Here is a 19,125-nt window from a genome sequence, read left to right on the forward strand (position 1 = left end):
TTTTAATGGAAAATGGCGATATGTACACTGTCCTGCAGTGTCGTCTGCTTGGTATGCGCCCAGATAATTCTAATTTTCAGTGTACCTTGGACTGGAGTGGAGAGTCTCACGTTTCCTCAGCAATTCACGTAAGTACCACTCAACGGGCAGCTGCTGAGCTATTTATATAGATTTGGACTGCGGCTCATTGTTCCCAACGTGTATTACAAAAGGTACATGATCATGAATGGATATAACGTGCCATCATACACCTACAGGTAGAAAATAAACCTCATGTTACCTAGCCGCTGACTGGACACATCACCTTATGTGATTGAACGAGTCAACGTAATTGTGTTGTCACAACCAGTTGCTTTTATCATTAAGTGGTCACTTCTCTGAATGACTCTGCTTCCCGAGAAAAAGAAGTAAATGCATCAACCGGATGTTTCACGCAGCTGCTTTGAGTTTATTCAGTATGAGATTACGCTATTGTTTCACATATATCGGACACCTTGGTGTCTACGTAAAGTTACCGGTCGTCATTTTATATTAGTTGAGCTAAATGATTCAATCAAAATACTCTTGCAAATCGATATTCCAGTCCCTGCTCTACGATGCCTTTAATAAAGATTTCTTGTTCGGGTTTCCTGACCAAATGTAGTTTGAAGAGAAGATGAAGTTGATCTCCTAAATATCGTTTGGCTTCACGGTAGCATGCGTGAATGAATTATTGTAGTGGTAAACACAGCTTCTCTAGGGAAGGAGAGTATTCACATACTGCTCAGGAGAGTGGGTGTATGCCATGGAGTGATTTGTGTTTTAATGGCTGTGCAGCCTTATATAGCGCGTTTGAGTGAACATTGTGTGGGTGCAGAGACAGTACCAGCAACTGTCCAATGAAATACTGTGCTGCTCTGGGATTATGGCATTGACACAAGGTCTACACACAGTGGTATAAATAATCCCTATTGCATTCCACCATTTAATCACGCAGTGTCTGAGTTTCCTCTGCCCCTCTTGTAGCCTGTAGTTGCAAACACAGCTGGTTCTAGCCTGAAGAGCCCAGTTTATTGGGGCTCATCTCCAGTCAGGCCTTCTTGGGAGAAGAGAAATGCTATATACAGCTGGAGACAGTGAAAACTTCCAATCACTGTTTGAGTTACTGGAATGGGGTTGTAATGGTCCAATGAGAATGGGGGTCACAGAGACAGAGGGGAATTGGGGATGTCTTAAAGATGATGAATAGGTTTGGAGTGAAGAGAAAGGCAGCTCTCTCTCCTCTACCACCTTTTTATGCTGAGCATGTTAAAACAATGCCGTTGCCCCTGTTGTGGGTCGTCTTATGTAAGCGAAATGAAGCAGAATTGCCATATTGAAGAACAGCAGCTCTGTCCAATTAAGAATTGATACTGCAGCAGTCAGGATTTATTCTTTCTTTCTCCCTCTATCTCCCCCCTCCCTCTCAGTCACTTCCCCCATCCCAGAGCACTCCCATCCTTCATTTGCACTTTCTCTTCCTGCTTTGCTCCACTGTTGTACTCCTCATCAACCTCCTCATTCCTGCCCTGTTTACATTAGAACACTGTTCTCTGTCATCTCTACGCTTTTCTGTTATGATGTGTAACATTCCCTTATCACACTGACTTAATTTTTCTCCTACGTACGTTAAACTCCGTTCTGAACACGACTTTATTTTTTCCATGTTCCAAGCTCTCTTCATCTCTCCCAGCACATTCTCATTTTTCTCTGCATCCTCTATTACTCGTGCAACTCCTCTTTCATGCTGTAAAACTGAATGTGGGTCACAGCATGTGAAATGCTGTTCTCTCTTGCTCTTTCTCTGCATCTGTTTCTGTGTCTGTCTCTCTCTGTGTCTGTCTCTCTCTCTTTCTCTCTCTCTCTCTCTCTCTCTCTCTCTCTCTCTCTTTTCTCCTGCTCTCTGGGGTGTGCATGTCAGGTAAGAAAAGAGAAACATAGCATAACACTGTAGAACACGCGCTGTCTCACCACAGTTCTCTGTGAGACAGAACCTCCCTCTGATATCCTACAGGGATGGGGAGGAGGGAAAGGAAATGGAGCATGCTCAGAGAGCATCAAGCATACACCAACTGCTCTTACTCACTCGGTCTCACCACTGCATTACATAACTATCAGATTTAGTTTCATTTTATATCATTCAGTATCAGTTACACTCAATGGCTCAAATGAACATGGTCTCCATTTTGATCAGACCACAATCAGTGACAGAGACTAGATTCTGTAGAGTTCTTTCTTAACCAGCTAACATCACAATTGCATTATATATCTAAATAATGTGGACAGTAAATGTATGCTGCATTTTTGCGGAGTAAATTCTTCTTGTCAAGCATTTTAAGAAGGATCACTGAATTCATGTGAAAAGAGATGCATATGAGGTAGTTTTCAACATGGGCATCTCAGTCTTTAAAACAATAATGGGTGGAGAGTTTGTGCTATACTATCATGATGCTTGAACTTGGTATGTCTTGTACATGATAAAGGTTTTGAGCTTAATACACACACACACACACACACACACACATACACATATATATATATATACACACACACACACACACACACACACACACACACACACACACACACATATATATATATATATATATATATATATATATATATATATATATATATATATATATATATATATATATATATATATATACATACACACGCATTTTGCAGTCTGTCATATAGCTTAAACACGAAACATTACATAATGCAAATGTTATTTTATGTGAGCCTGGATCATTTTTGTGTACTTTTGCTAAATGTTAGCAATATAGCTGTTTATAAAATTAACATCATACATTTTCCTAACTAAGGTACTATAATTGTAGAAAGATGCTTAAATTTATTAGGGAGAGACTGCACTCAAAAGAGCAGATGCTGATCCTTTACATGCTGTAGTATTCACATGAAATATTTATGTATCTCAGTGCTATATGCATGAGTTTTCAGGGATATCAGATTATTATTATGACTGGAACTTTATTGTTTTTTTCATAGAGATGCATACAGAGAGAGGTTTACACACAGTAGTATTTAGATGTAACACCCCTCCTATAAGTATAATAAACAGAACAAGTGATGACAGGATAATAATAATAATAATAATAATAATAATAATAATATCAATAATATAAGTTTATTTAGAGTCCAGTATCACTATTTATAGTCTCAAAGGGCTTTACATGTCTATAACAAAGTCAAATCAAAATTATATTATCCATAAGTTCGAGAAAATAGTTAAGTCTTTAGTCTGGCTTTAAAGGTATGGAGGGAGTTTGCCTCCCCAACTTCTGTAGGTAAAAGCATTGCTTCCCCTACTGGGATAATGTAATTTTGTAATTTCAATTATTATTATTTTCCCATCACAGCCTGTTCTGTTTATTATACTTATTATAATGATAATAATGAATTATATATGAAAACACAAGAGAAAATGCAAAACAGAAGAGAACAAAGAGGGAAACAGAAAGAAAAAACAATGTCCAGACATATGATGTTATGGCGAGGTATGATGAGAGATATCAGATTAGAGTAGTGTGTGTGAGTTGTAAATGACAGAAGGCTCCAGCATGTCTATCTTACAGAGGTTTCACAAGCCTCAGACTTTCAATTGATGAAAATCCAAAAGACATTGTTTAAGATAGCACCTTAAGATAAGCTGCAAGAGATGCTGGTGTTGTAATATGCTGTATAGAATACTCTGTCTTCTAGTCACTGTTAAAATCTGCTCGCATTTCTTTGTTACTGAGAAATCTCACTTGTTTTAGTCGCATCAACGCATCCTAGCAGAGGTTTTAATGGCATCTTAATTTTATTTCCTGCTGAATACACTACAGTTCAAATTTCAGGAAGACTAAAGGAAGACAAGCAACTGCATGTGGTCCTGTTTTTGCCCATGAGAATTTGTGGTGTGTTGAATTGTCTTCTTGCAGTATGACGATGAAGACTCTAGTGTTCAGTCACCCATGCGGTGGCTTCATTTGAATAAACCAATGAACTCCATTCACTTGTGTCGTTCTGTAGATATTTTACTGCAAGGATTTTTAAGTGGAGTTACTGTGTTTATGTTACACCTGCATGTATCCGAAATGGACATGATTATGTTTTGGTTTTCAGTCAGCGGAAGCACTAATAAAATGTTTTCCACTCTCTGTGTTTCTGCAGGATGATGCACTGGGCTAGAAGTATCGAGCAGGAGATTGACAGGGTCCTCCAGCATGTCAGTGGTGCCCAGCAGCTCAAGGCGGTGAGTTGGTCTGTTGGTTCTGTGCTGGGCTTTCTTTTAGAGCAGGTTTCTGAAAACTGCCTCAGTCTCTCTAGGGTCTCAGCCTAACATTTACATATTATTCATGGTCACAAGCTGCTACATCTGTTCTTTGATGGTGTAATTGGTAGTATAATTGGTCAGTACAATGGATTTCTCAGCTTTGTTGTTGTTTTTTTTTTTGTTTGGTTTTTTTTGTAGATTTGTGCATTTTTTACTTAGCTTTTAACTGTGACTCATTGGTGCCCATTGACTGTAGCATATGAAAATGTTCTGTGGTTAAGGGTAAAATCTCAGAGGGTGTGTCTGGTCCTCTGTGGATGAAGGCTGTGAACTGAGACGTGTCTTCTTCATGCTTGTGTCACAACTGAGCAGATGGTTTGGCAGCCAACAGAAAACCCTTAATGAGTGCCAAAGGTTTTTTTTTTTTTTTCGTTCATTTTACCCATAATCCTGCACTGTGGACTGTTTCACAGAGAGTGTTGTTAGCTTCTTCTATCATTTTGCACTGACAGGTTTTGACAGAAACTAAACTGATCAGACACACCTCTAATGTCCGTGAAAAAAATTGTGGTGGATGACATCATACATTTAGCTACTGCAGACCTGCCAGACTGATCTGAAAAATATACTGTATCTGTAACGAATTTCATCTATGCGGCCTAACTTGGTAATTCTCTGTAAACTTCACCTTAGCTGCTCACCTGTCTTGTTTTTTTTTATTTAACCAAAACAATTTGACATAAATCAGTGCAGATCTTAAATGCAAAATCCATTATCCTCTTTGTGATGGCCCTGTGGTTACTTGGCACTGCTATGTGCAGTGACTATAGCCTATACTATATAGCCCTGCAAAGTGTGGATAAGAGAATGCATTAGTATTTGCAGGCATAGCTAACCCAACAAATGCTCTGAGTTCTGTGTGTGAAAGTCACTTGCAGTATAAGGGATATACCTAATTTAAGGAAACCATGACATGACTTTTAAGTAAAGTCATGTCGTGTTTTTTTTAATTAAAGACTGTGTTTTAGAGCTTGCATGTAAACATCATCTGCATGAAAGGGCACTATATACGTAGTAGGCCTGTAGGTGCACTGAGTCATTTTCAGGTACATTTGGACATTTAGGAAAAACAAAAGATATATACTGATCCTTTGTCAGGTCCACCGCTGCCACCGGACACGAGAATAAGATTTTTGTTTTGGTCAGATTATATGAAGTGGGAAGATGCTTGTACATCATCGTGACTGAGACGTTTTTGGCCTGTTTGATCATTTTAAAAGGGTCAGTCTTTGTGTGTTACAGACAGAATCATTCGCTCATCAGGTGTTTGGCACATTTTTTTTTTTTTCCTCTTCTTACACCTATTCCAGAATGGGTCCCGGCCCCTGTGTAAACCTCATTGTCTTTAGACCCTAATGCTGACCCTCCGTCTATAATCCTTTACCTCTGACCTTGGCTCTCATTGTTACTCCAAAGCTTTTGTGGTCCCAGATGGGACTCAGTGCTTTGCCAGCTGGCCCTCACAGCCACTTCTGTCACTGCTGCAATCTGGAGTACATCCTCTCCCCATGGACTTCTTTTTTTCTATTTCTGTAGTGCTTTTTGAAGGTTACATTTTTTTACCTCGCATTTCAACGGTCCTGTGATCCTCTGGTTTAACAGAATTGCCATTTGCTAAACTCAGCATGAACAGTAATGTAGTGATGTAGTGACAAGACGTGTTTGTGTTGTCTTTTTTCATCCTGAAATCTGTAAATAATCACCTAGGAAGAGCACGGTTCAGATTCTAATGCTGATTTATTGATCTTTGCATTAAGAAGTGAGAAATGCCACTGAAGTGCATTGATGAGGTGTGTTTTCCTTGTTGTTCGATTACCCTGATGACTGAATGGGCAGAATTCAGAATCCAAATGAGCTTTACACTGATATTCTCCATTGAAAATGTAATTCATTATAGTACAATCTATCTTTGGCCAAGGTAACAGTGTGCTTCCGAATATTCAATATGATCTATCTATCTATCTATCTATCTATCTATCTATCTATCTATCTATCTATCTATCTATCTATCTATCTATCTATCTATCTATCTATCTATCTGTCTATCTGTTTTAGAACATTTTATTTACTTGTTTTCCTGCATAACCAATTATTGTTCATTATACTTTAGATCTACAATGAAAAGAGGAGACAGTATAGTCTAGTGAAGAATAACCCACGAGAGATGGTGGAGAAGGTGGCATCAGACATTGAGAAGCTGTTGGCTAAAAAACGCACAGCACTTGAAGTAAGTGTGAGATGTAATTCATAAGCGTAGTCAGGTTCCGGCAATTTGCTCTCAAAACAACACTGATACACTGCAAATGTTATATGCTTTTATTTTGTACTGAATGTTCAACAGATCTGTGTATCTAAGGTGTACAAAATAGATTTTAATTTCACAACCAAATTTACTCATAAATTACTCATGAATTTCATTCTGAAATTTTAAAGATCTGTAATTCACCCCTCACACTAATGTATTTTAATGTTTCTATCATAGTATCTGGAGATGTAGGTGGAGGTTCATAGAAAATTTATGTGATGTTACACTTAACTTCTGAACCTGAACTTGTGACCCTTACAGAAACTGGCCAGTGCGGCGGAGCGTCTGCAGAAAGAGCATCCATGGCAGGATGACATTGAGGTTAGATGCTGGCACATGTTTTCATAGAACCTTATTCTAATTCCTCACATGTGCTGTTTAAGTCAAAAGTGAGAAATGTTAAAGAAGAGACTGTTGACTCACATAGTTTAAGATCTCATTAAGTAACTATGATTCAAGCCAGTGTTTTATTTTTAATTCTCTACATCCTTAAGGGCACTGAGTCACATCCTACACATCCTTGATACATAACACATGCCTTTGAAGTTCAATATGATGGTTATGAGAAGTAGTCAAGAGTGATACGCTCCTCCTCCTCTCTCTCTCTCTCTCTCTCTCTCTCCTCTGACCCCATTTTAAACTGACTACATCTGTTGGCTGCTTCAAGGAGATAGCGGTCTCTAAAACCCACTTGGCAGGCTCAGCATCATGACCCACTCTTATCAGTCCACTCTGGTGTCCAGTGGTTCACATGGTGGTTTCGGCTTTCTCGGCTGGAAAGGTTTCATTTGAGCCTTACAAATAGTGGCATCCTGTTTTTTCAGCTCATTTGCCACATTAGTGTAAAGCAAGGCAAGAGCTGTGTACTCGCCCCCTGCCCTCCCCCCTGCAACCCGCATCTCTCCCTGTGGCATTGACTCCCTTTAGGCGCGCTGCAGTGACACTCCGCAGCAGCAGCCTCACTTGCTCAGTGAGATTTGAAAGGGAAGCTTCCTGTGCAGCATTCAAACAGCATCACTGAAATTCAATTACATGCTTATTAAATTCTTTTCCAGTGCTGTAGACGAAAGGCCCTTCAGCTTTTGTTGCCTGATTAAAGGTTTCAAATCTACTAGTAATATATAAGACACATACTTGAACCCATGTCTTTGTCAATAGGTTCTTGTTATCAGGCAGTTTTTTTTTTTAGCTGCGACGTGGTGTGATTTGTATTGCTGCAATAGTCTTTTTTATACATTCATTTGTTTGGCTTCACAGAAGCTGGATATGGCATACTATGATTCCAAAGCAGAGCTGGATTATGTAAGTGTTTTGTTTCGCCTTTGCTATGTTTCTCTGTTTGGACGGCTTCACATTACGTGATTTTTTTTTTTTCATTGTAGTTTTGAACAGTGAAAAAAAAAAAAAGAAAGCTGGAGGTAATGCAAGGAGAACAAATGTTACCATCTGTGTTTGCTCTCCTTGCATGCGTACACATATATATTTCTGTGCACATATCACATATATTTGTGCATTGCATTGGTCTCATACCCATCTTTGTTCTCCCTGTGTTTGTTTGAACATATCCCTGTGCCTGTTCACTCGTCTGTTATCATTTTGTGTGTGTATTTGTGCACACCAATGCTCATCTGTTCTGCCAGTATCTGCTCTCGCATTGCAACTCGGGAACTTCCTAGCAATTTAACTTTTATGTCAAACAGGAGCCAGTGGTGTTGCCAAATCACGATTAAACATGTTTTTTTTCTTCTTTTTTCAGATGATTGACTGAATATCAATGCTTTTACTGATTGTGATAGGATAGAATTACTGGTTATTTCTTATTATAATAAATACTCGTTATTGGTTATTATTCAGTAGTTTGGATTAGTTAGATCTTTGCTATATGATGATGTTATGATCAGCACCGTACAGTTGGTTCTGGTTGTTAGGTTCTCTGCGTTGTCGTCTGGTTCTCACAGCAGCGTGACGGCACTTACGACTACAGCACATGCTTTGTAGAATTGCCTCATGTCAGCTTAGGTATGCATGTACTGTATGTATTCATTATGTAAGTCACACTGGATAAAAGTGTCTGCCACATGAATACATGTAAATGTAAATGTAAATGCCAGGACTTGTTACACCCTCTACAACTCTATGCAGGATGGTGATGGAGAGCCAGTGAATACTCTGAAGCTGGAGTTTGTTTATGACCCAAACTTCAAAAACAATGTCAACTACTCCTACACTGCAGTACAGATCCCCACTGACATCTATAAAGGCGGTGAGAACAAATAAAGCTCTGGTTAAAGCAAGTCGTTCTGTCGTTTTATGTAATTGTACACGTGTGCAATATGAAGAATTAAATAATTAAAGAGAACTTTTGAAAATGAATAAGAGAACGAAGAAGATGACACCCGTTATCTGCTCTAATTAGCCCCAGTGATTCTGAATGAACTGAATTGGACTCAGGCACTGGAGAGGGTGTTTATGGAGAACAGTCGAGAAGACCCTTCCCTCCTCTGGCAGGCATTTGGGAGTGCAACTGGGGTCACTAGGTACTATCCAGGTATGACCCTCCAGCTTTGTTAAAGTTAATCAACTCATAGCCTGGTTACAGCAGGATTCCCAAACTGTGCTGTCTCTTCCAAAGTTGATGTCTGGATTGAATTTTTATCTCTCTCCTGCCTATAGCTACACCATGGAGAGCACCAGACAAAATTGACCTCTATGATGTAAGGCGGAGACCTTGGTAAGCCCAGTCCTTTTTCACACCTGTATGGAAACAGCTAAAAATCTGTAGTCATGTGGACGCAAACGTATCAGTACGCTTGGAAAGGCTGACTTGCAGATGTAAAACGATCATTTTAACTGTAATCTCCAGGTATATTCAAGGGGCTTCATCTCCCAAAGACATGGTCATCCTTGTAGATGTGTGAGTACTATTTAAGTGCTTTTAAGCATTTAATTGTTGTGTGTGTGTGTATATACGAATGTTGATTTGGTAGAAGGAGTTGTTTAATGAGCAAGATTCACCGTCATTTCTTTTCCCTCATTAAACAGAAGTGGCAGCGTGAGTGGCCTGACTCTGAAACTGATCAAGGCCTCGGTGACAGAGATGCTCGACACACTGTCCGATGATGACTATGTTAATGTGGCTAGAGTGAGTATATTACTGTTGGCACTGTGTTCAGTGCAAGAATGATTATGCTAACACTGTGTTAATTACCAGAGCATTAACGAGGCAAGCATATGTACGGACCATTGTGATATCAATGGCATCGCAGTTCAAATGTGATTTTGAATGTTCGCGTGAAGGCTTGTTTTACATTGAGCTGATGTTGTATAATGGGTTAGTCTTTGTTTTAACTCTTCACACAGACCACCTGATACTTTTTAAATCTGTCTCTGTCTGCATCTCTCTGTCATTTGTCTTTCAGTTTAATGAGAAGGCAGAGGCAGTAGTTCCCTGCTTCAAACACTTAGTGCAGGCCAATGTCCGTAACAAAAAGATCTTTAAAGAAGCTGTTCAGCAAATGCAGGCAAAAGGCACCACAGACTACAAGTCAGGATTCCACTTCGCCTTCGATCAGCTTCTCAACGTGAGCCAGCTATGCAACTCTCGCAAGCGTCTTTACAAATCTGTCATCTCACCCACTATTATTCTCTGTGCACTCCTCATATCATGTTGTGTCTGACATGTGTTTCAAAAATAATCCGTCTGCGTTTTGTCGTTCGATCATTTTCGGATTTCTCCTTTGTCGTCTCATTCTGTTTATCTGTCTCCTGTTTGCAGAAGACTAATGTTCCCAGAGCAAATTGCAATAAAATAATCATGCTCTTCACGGACGGGGGAGAGGATCGAGCGCAAGACGTTTTTGAGCAATACAACTGGCCTAACAAGACGGTCAGTGCCTCTTGGGCCGAATCGCAGTATTGATGTGTATTCTTCATTCAGTTTTTTTTCTTATATTGACTCTTTCATGGGGTTATTTAGCGTTTCCTTTCTGGTATCGCTCTCTGCACTGCCTGCTGTCAGGATGTTTACCCCTATAATTACTGACGCAGTCTATGTAATTACGCAGAGCACTTTGCACATTTCACACTGTTATTATGCCTGCGTAATTTTCCAATATTTTAATTTTTCTACTCAAGGTTCGTGTGTTTACTTTCTCTGTGGGACAGCACAATTATGACGTCACGCCTTTGCAGTGGATTGCATGTGCCAATAAAGGTGAGAGTGTATGTGGTTATAAATATGACTTGATGTATTAATACAGCAGATTAGCCTTTGGCTAGGACATTGGCATTGAATATCGTCAAACATTTCAAATCTTTCAAACATTTCAAATCTCCCTCCCTCTCTCTCTCTTTTCTCTCTCTCTCTCTCTCTCTCTCTCTCTCTCTCCCTCTCTCTCTGTCTTATACCCCCTACCCACCCTCCCCCCCTGCGACCCCTTGCTGCAGGGTACTATTTTGAGATCCGGTCCATCTGTGCTATAAGGATTAACACCCAGGTGAGAGGCTCTAACAGTCCTAAATGCATGCCTCGTTGAACTGATCTGAGGTCAGGGACTCATAGGTCTCTTAAAGAGGAAATTAGAGTTTTTTGCAACATCCTATAATGTTTGTATTGAAAGTAGTGTCCGGCTCAAGCATGTTGTATTGTCTGTGTTTCTGTTAGGAGTATTTGGACGTACTTGGTCGCCCCATGGTTTTGGCTGGGAGTCGAGCCAAGCAGGTGCAATGGACCAATGTCTATGAGGATGCCTTGGTGAGACTGTTACTCTGATTCAATGATTTTTACTCAAGAACGCAGCGGTGTATAATGCTGGCAGAAACCCACTGTAGAGTGCCATTTATTCCCATTACAGATATTCTTGACCAAAGATGGTTCAGCTGAAGTCACATAATTTTTTAATTTCTCATTGCAAAATTCCCCACATGAATTCTTTTGCTATGAATGTCATGATTTATAAATTGTCACTCAGCACATATTTTATATTCATAAGAGATAAATTTACTTTTTAGAAATGTATTTTTTGACTGACTAATTGAATGTGGGTCCTCACAGGGTCTGGGTCTGGTGGTGACTGGAACTCTGCCTGTATTTAATCTGACTGTAGAAGGGAACTCACAGGTACTGACAAATCTGAGAGTCATATAAAGACACCGTAGACATAGCTTCAAAATGAACTGTTTATAGAGGGACGATTTGATACAAATGAATGGTAATGTGATTCCTCTGTCTCTAGAACCAGCTCATTCTTGGTGTGATGGGTGTGGACGTTCATTTGGATGAGCTCAAGAGACTTACTCCACGCTACAATGTCAGTTTATATTCTGTTTTACAATATTAACAAATACCATATTCATATCCTGAAGAACAATAAACAGATTTCAAATTAAATATTTATAGAAGAAAATGGAGAGTTTGTTTTTCTTCTTGTTTTTCTTTAGCTTGGAGCAAATGGATATGTTTTTGCCATTGATCCTAATGGATACCTTCTTCTGCACCCTAACCTGGAATCCAAGGTACTGGTCACAACCGGCTGAATATACAGATCAATAGTGTCTTTTATCCAGAAGACATCCATCATTCCAAAACTGTAGTTTGACGGGCAAACTTTGACATACTGGCAAACAGAAGACTTCAGAGAATGCAAACTGTGGTGTAAAAAATGGGCGGAACGACTAATTGAATGATGAGCTGAATGGTGGTTGATAGGTGGGCGACGCCCAAGGCTGATAGGTGGATCTGAATTGGGGAGGCGTGGAAGGGGTGACACCACTACAGCATTCTTTTAACGTTTAGAGGGTAGTTTATGAGAGCAGCCGTGCATGCAGTGCAAGTGCAGTGACAACTCATATTTTTTACTGTAATATGTTACAGATGTTTATATGGTTCATCGTTCTGAGCCTAATTAGGGTTTGCCCAAAATTATGGTTATCTGTGGGGTTTAGTGTTTGATTAATTCATGCATAGATACACAGTAAGCTCTTGTACAACAACTGCCTAATTAGATGGCTTATGTTTGCAGCCTGTCAACGTCCCAGAGCCTGTAACACTAGACTTTCTTGATGCTGAGGTGGAGGATAGCAGCAAACAAGAGGTACAACAACATTCTCCTTTTGTCATACTCAGGATCACATATCACAAACGAGAAACTGGGAATTCCTTATCAAACATGCAAAATGAGCACACAGCGGTATATCAGAATAAATCTCTCAAAATAACTGTATTTGATTTATATGAAAGCATTACAGAATCCATTAAGCTTATTTGAATCATTAGACAGAGTTTTACTTGAAATGCATTATCTGCACAGAATTACTATAAATAACCAGGCTTTGTCCTAATGCAGTAAGTTTTGTTAGTTTGAAGAATGTTTGTTTGATATTTCTGCTTGTTTTATACAATTTCCTGTACTTTTTACTAATGATCCCAAGGTATTAATAAATCAAATAGAAATAGCCTACTGTTCTCTTTTTGTCTCAAGATCCGAAGACAAATGATTGATGGCAGACCTGGTGAAATGACTATCAAGACCCTCATCAAATCCATGGATGAGGTACGTCTCCATGACCTGTGCTTATGTGTGTGTGTGTGTGTGTGTGTGTGTGTGTGTGTGTAAGCGTGTGTCTGTGTGCTTGTGTGTGTGTGTGTGTAAGCGTGTGTGTGCTTGCTCTTACGTTGCTCATTGAACTGGAGTTTTAGTCACTTTTACGATTTGCATGCTTTAACCTCGTGAACCTTTTATTCATTCCTATAGACTTTCTTAATCCCAGTGTGACTTGTAGGCCTGCTTACTTGTTTGTTTATGTGTAGATGTACATTGATGAGGCGATAAGGACTTACACCTGGACACCCATCAATGATACTGACTACAGGTAAGGGAATACAGTTGTAAAAGAGATCATAGATAGATGCTGTGGGCCTGTTGTTATACCTAAGATACTAGTACCACTTGTTTCCTCTCAATCTATCTTGTTATGATACTGCCACCTGCAGTCTAGGTCTGGTACTGCCTCCTTATAGTGAATACCACATTCAAGCAGACCTGAGTGATGTGATGCTTCAACTGCAATGTGAGTGCTTATCTAAAATCCCTTGTTCTGAACATTGTTATGTCCTACCTCAGACAGTATCCAAGTTCAGTTATGCTGGAATGAGTGTCATTTTTCTTCACAGATTTACAGTCCCTTTTGCCAGACTCATTTGAGTCTGCAGGCCATGTCTTCCTGGCACCCAGGTACAGTCACATCCTGGCATCTTGGATTTGTGACAAATTCAAGTGTGTATGCATCTAAATTTGCATCAAGTGTGTAACAACAACAACAACAACAGCAACAATATCAACATCATCATCATCATCATCAACAACAACAACAACAACAACAACAACAACAACAATAATAATAATAATAATAATAATAATACGTTTAAGTGATTACGGTATGTGTATCAGTCACCAAACATTGTTGTCTACATTCTTACGGCTCTAGAGAATACTGCAAGCGGCTACAGATGGCAGACAACAACACTGTATTCCTTGCAAACTTCCTCTCCCTTATGGTGGACATCACACCAGATACTCCAGGCTGTAGGTCCTCATGTTTCTGACTGATCTTGACTACTGTCTCCGCAGCTGTGCAGGGCACTAGCATAGTAACATAGTCAGTTAAGGGGATTTATTTTCCTGTAACAAGCATGATGTCAGGGTAGAGTTCATTGTGATATCTGTGTGTGTTCTCCATGAACAGGTGATCATGGTCTCATTCATAACCTCATCTGGGATTCTGGAATCATCTGGCAACTAGCTACAAGGGTATGGAAGAATAAAGATTTAAACACGTAAGTGTTTAAAACCCGACAGTACAAATCATTCGTTGAGGTGGGCCATTTTCTTACCATTGTCATAAGTTCTCCTAAGTGCACAATGGTTCACACACTGATGCGTCAGGGAGGTGTTTGAAAGCATTGTGCTCTTACCAGTGTTGGTAAGCATATTATTAGTTATTCATTTAAAATGAATTAAAAATCCTTTCCAGGTATGGCTTCCTCGCATTGTTTGCAGCCACAGACGGAGGTATTACAAGAGTGTACCCTAACATGTGAGTATGTCATATATGAGGGGTTGAAAATCGTGATAATGTCTAAACACTATATATATATTACACACACACACACACACACACACACACACACATTTAAATCCTGTCTCAATCTTTGTGGTTTGTGCCTATTTGTCTTGTGATTCACAGTGCTGCTGATTCATGGGATGAAGGTTATGAGCCTTTCAATGCCAGCTATTACCGTCGCAGTTTGGACAATAAGGGCTATGTGTTCAGAGCACCATCTCCATCCTGTGAGTTAGGGTTATCTGCCTGTTAAAGCAGTTCTAATAATTATTTCTGGAATAGTGGAACTGTTATGGCAAGAGTTCACAGGACCACTGATACTGTAAATTTCCCATACAGACATGGATGACCAATTGAATGCTGAAAATGGCACTCTGGGAATTCTTGTCAGTACTGCTGTGGAGGTTGTTGTTGGGGGCAAAACCTTGAAACCTGCAGGTGTGTTTGTGCATGCGGTACAAGGGGAGACTTTTTCTATTGGATCAGGCTCTCAGTTTTTTTTTTTCAATATAGCTATTTCATTTGGCTAAACTTTTCTTTCTCACTGTTCCTGCACTGCTAAGTTTCTCTTTCTTCTGGTCTAAGAGTGTCCTGAAGGCTTTTTGTTTCTTAGCTTTCTTTGTCTTACCTCTGTTTTTTTCTGGTTCTGTGTTCTCTCTGGGTTTCAATAATCTTTCCTCCTGTGCGGCATCTCTTGTGATATAGTGGTGGGTGTGAAATTGGAATTGGCGGCTTGGGTGGAAAAGTTCAAGGTCCTGGCCAGTAATGTGTCTGATGGTCGGCAGGGTTCGCATAAGGTACAGTAGAAAACCTGCTGATAAAAGCTCCACCAACCCACCCTGCCCCCCCTCCTCGCCCATGTCGTTGTTTGATATGTGAATGAGAAGGATGTGTATGGTATTGCTTTTGTGTATTCTCTGCAGTGTGGACTATCCCGAAGCTGTGAGATGGACTGTGAAGTCAACAGTGATGTAAGAAACTTTCATGGTCATTACACTCAGCCCTGACACTGCCTTCTTATACTCTAGACCCTTGTGTTTTACTATTAAAAAAAGGTTTATATCATGTTGGCACACTTATTAGGATCTGCTTTGCTACCTAATTGATGATGGTGGATTCCTGGTCATGTCCAATCAAAAGGAATACTGGAAGAAGGTATGGAAGTCTTAGGTTGTTTTAAATGTTCAATTTACTCAAAGAGTCTTTGTATTGTTATGAATGAATACCTCTGTATTTTATGTGCTTTGAATTCTTATATTATAGGGTTGGAAAATCTGTTTTTTCATCTCTCGCAGGTTGGCCTGTTCTTCGGTGACGTAGACCCCTATTTGATGCATGCGCTCTATAATAATTCCATTTATGCCCGTCGACAGACCTACCAGTATCACTCAGCTTGTGAACCAACAACCAGCAGCCACACGGGGGCAGCACCAAGAGGCATCTTTGTGGTAAGGGAATCCGCATAACTTTTTATTTTCGGCAGCCTTTCAGCTTTGTCAAACTGCCAAAAACATAGTGAAGTGACAACACATCTATAACAGATATAGCCTTCTCATGTAGTCAGCTGTTTTGATATCTGATATTGTTATATGTCAGAAATAACATGCGCCGTTTCACATCACCTGAGCATTAACTGTGAATTTCCTTCAATGGAATATTTTTGGTAATTTTCTGTCCGTACCCTCAACAGCCCTCCATTGCCGACCTGCTCAGTCTCGCTTGGTGGACCTCTGCAGCTGCATGGTACGACTCCAATACGGCTTATGATGTAGAGTAGAGGACCCATGAAACCCACTGAAGGGAATGTTTAAGATCCTGTAGTAATTTTCCTTATCGATCTCAGGTCTCTTCTTCAGCAACTCTTCTATGGACTGGCCTTCAGCAGCTGGTTCAACAGAGGTTTGTGTGTTTGCTTCTGTGTATACAAACGTGCTAACTTGAAAAAAAACATTTTGGTAACGCTTTATTTTACATTCCACTAATTACCAGGTATTACATAAGAAATTAGATGGTAAGAAAAATAGTTGTTAGGACAATGCCAAAAAAAACCTGGACAGGAAGTACTAAATAATTTTCTGGTACATAGAAACTCACTGGGAAACTAGATGGCAACAAAATATAGTCATTCGGAAAGTACCCATTAGAAATGTATAGTAAGTAGTAAGTTATTATCTAGGAAGTACATGGAAACCTACTAGGAAACTAGATGGTTATGGATAGGGTTGTTGCCATCTAGTCTCCCAGAAGGTTTCTGTATACTTAGCAGGAAATTATTTAGTACTTCCTATCCTAATAACTGTATTTTATTACTCATTTATATATCATATATCTCATTTGCATATATCTCATTTCCTAGTTAATACACGGTAATTAGCGGACTCTAAAATAAAGCGTTGGCAACATTTTTTGAGACACTTAACGTTTAGAGAAGATAACAGTTAATTTTAACTCTGCCTCACTGTTTAATATTATCTATATGTATGTGGAACTGTGCGTAGTCTCACAGTCTTTTGTACATTCCATGCATTTGCTCTGTGGATGTTCTGATCAGAATGAAAGCTGAGTATACAGGGATAATAAACCACGTAAAGTGACCAGTTTTGTGTCTGTGTGCAAGTGCAGTTCAGTTTGGATTATGTGCATGTCGAGAAGGTTTAAATGTGTGCATGTGCTCTCATGCAGGTGAAGCTCTGGCAGATGCAGCTGATTCCAAAGGCAGCAGCTGTGTGACTATACAGAGCCAGTTCTACTTTACCAACACCACCAATTCTTACAACCTGCTGCAGGACTGTGGGAACTGCTCTAGGTATTGCACTGTCAAAATGCATTGGGGTGTGTGTGCATGTGTGTGCGCGTGTGTGTGTGTGCGGGTGTTCTTATTTACATGTTTATAGATTAGCCCACAAGAGCAACATGTGTTTAGTGCATTCTCTCCCTTAGGTTATTTCATGCAAAGAGGATAGAGAATACCAACCTGCTGTTTGTGGTTGCGGAGACATTACCCTGCAGCTCCTGTGAAATCGAGAAACTAACGCAAGTCAGAACAGAATGTATCCTTCCACTAAGAACACATAGCAGAAAGTAGCAAAGTCTTTTTGTGTTTAATAGTTGCATTTTGTAAGCATGCAAAATGAATCTTTTTTTAAAGTCTTTTGCTGAGAACTTCACTGATGTTGACATTGCTTGTGTAGTAACTTGTTGGCAAGTAAGTTTTCTTGAACACTTTTGCTCCAGTCCAAGAAGAGAACCCCTGTGAAGTTTTGAGCTCTGCCCGTTATAGAAGAGGCCCAACAACCTGCTTTGACTACAATGCGTGGGTATGGCCGAAATCTATTTTGGTCACGGCTGCTCTTCTTGTTTAAATTGTTGGTTATTCTTTCTCTGACAACTATCTGTCGCTCTTTCTCCCCCCTCCCCCATATCTTTTTAGGAGAACACATCAGAGTGTGGACGGGCCCAGTCCTTACAGTCTCCAAAAAGATTTCTTTTCTGGATCCAACTAACATTGCTTCTCCTTATAATTTGCTCTTAAACAAAATAATTTATTTCATAGTCTTCTACAGTACTTTTTCTAGTACTCCTCAGTTGTTTTTCAACTTACCTTTATCCTGCAAACCCCTCTTGAATGACATTACATGTGTATGGAGAATGTCTTTGAAAGAAATGGATGGCTTGATTTGGTTTCTTAGTAATCTTCCATTATTCATTTTTTCAAAAAGCTCTTCTTTGTACTGGACTATGAAGCTTAATGTTTTGAAAATCATTTCAATGCTGTCAGTATTATGTATGCTCAAGATTGCTTGCCAAATTTAAATATAAGAGAGGATAGAGGAAAAATGGAAAAATCTTGATCAGTGTTCACAAAAATAGTTTTTATGGCAATAGTGTGAGTATTTTGCATTGTGTGCAACTACTGAATTGTTAAATTTTCTTGTCCATTTCCAGCTTTTATGCCAAGCTCAGGCTTTTGTGGTTGCTAGGATTTGGGGTAATTTAGGTTAAACTTCCCTGAATTTTTCCTGATTTGTGTATAGCTTACCTGCCTTGAAGTCATGCCCTGCTTTTCTTGAAAAAAAAAAAAAAGTCAGTGCTTTGTGAGACAATAAGAACTATTTTGTTAAAGTTGTTTTTCAAGATATTTGTAGAATGTCTTAAAGGCATATATTATGTATAAAACCTTTGCCTGGTTTGCTATCCGCTAGTGCCTTGGTGCACTACTCACATTGGTCAGACATGATGACTTAAGTTTGGCCAGTCCTGAGAGAGAGAGAATGGATGAAAAAAAGATTGTTTGACTGTTCTTCATTAACCCTTTGGCTACTGACTGATGTCCCATGGT

At 39.5% G+C, this 19,125-nt stretch overlaps 1 protein-coding gene across 1 annotated transcript; it reads left to right on the plus strand.

Annotated features, from left to right (window-relative positions):
- Window positions 1–12: 12 nt before the first annotated feature.
- cacna2d2b (calcium channel, voltage-dependent, alpha 2/delta subunit 2b) lies at window positions 13–18,318 on the plus strand. The gene is made up of 38 exons (XM_030778368.1): window positions 13–128; window positions 4,198–4,279; window positions 6,471–6,587; window positions 6,927–6,986; window positions 7,923–7,967; window positions 8,808–8,928; window positions 9,082–9,213; window positions 9,339–9,396; window positions 9,529–9,579; window positions 9,708–9,807; window positions 10,085–10,246; window positions 10,441–10,551; window positions 10,800–10,878; window positions 11,112–11,161; window positions 11,329–11,418; window positions 11,719–11,784; window positions 11,900–11,974; window positions 12,105–12,179; window positions 12,686–12,757; window positions 13,145–13,216; window positions 13,474–13,535; window positions 13,657–13,733; window positions 13,837–13,897; window positions 14,151–14,248; window positions 14,409–14,499; window positions 14,697–14,759; window positions 14,910–15,013; window positions 15,126–15,224; window positions 15,492–15,583; window positions 15,710–15,757; window positions 15,870–15,941; window positions 16,082–16,234; window positions 16,477–16,529; window positions 16,630–16,685; window positions 17,469–17,592; window positions 17,727–17,836; window positions 18,021–18,103; window positions 18,217–18,318. The coding sequence occupies exons 1-38, from the start codon at window positions 13–15 to the stop codon at window positions 18,316–18,318; spliced, it is 3,282 nt and encodes a 1,093-aa protein (XP_030634228.1).
- The last annotated feature ends 807 nt before the right edge of the window (window positions 18,319–19,125 follow it).

This window comes from Chanos chanos, chromosome 6, assembly GCF_902362185.1.
Source record: "Chanos chanos chromosome 6, fChaCha1.1, whole genome shotgun sequence".
Taxonomy (NCBI): domain Eukaryota; kingdom Metazoa; phylum Chordata; class Actinopteri; order Gonorynchiformes; family Chanidae; genus Chanos; species Chanos chanos.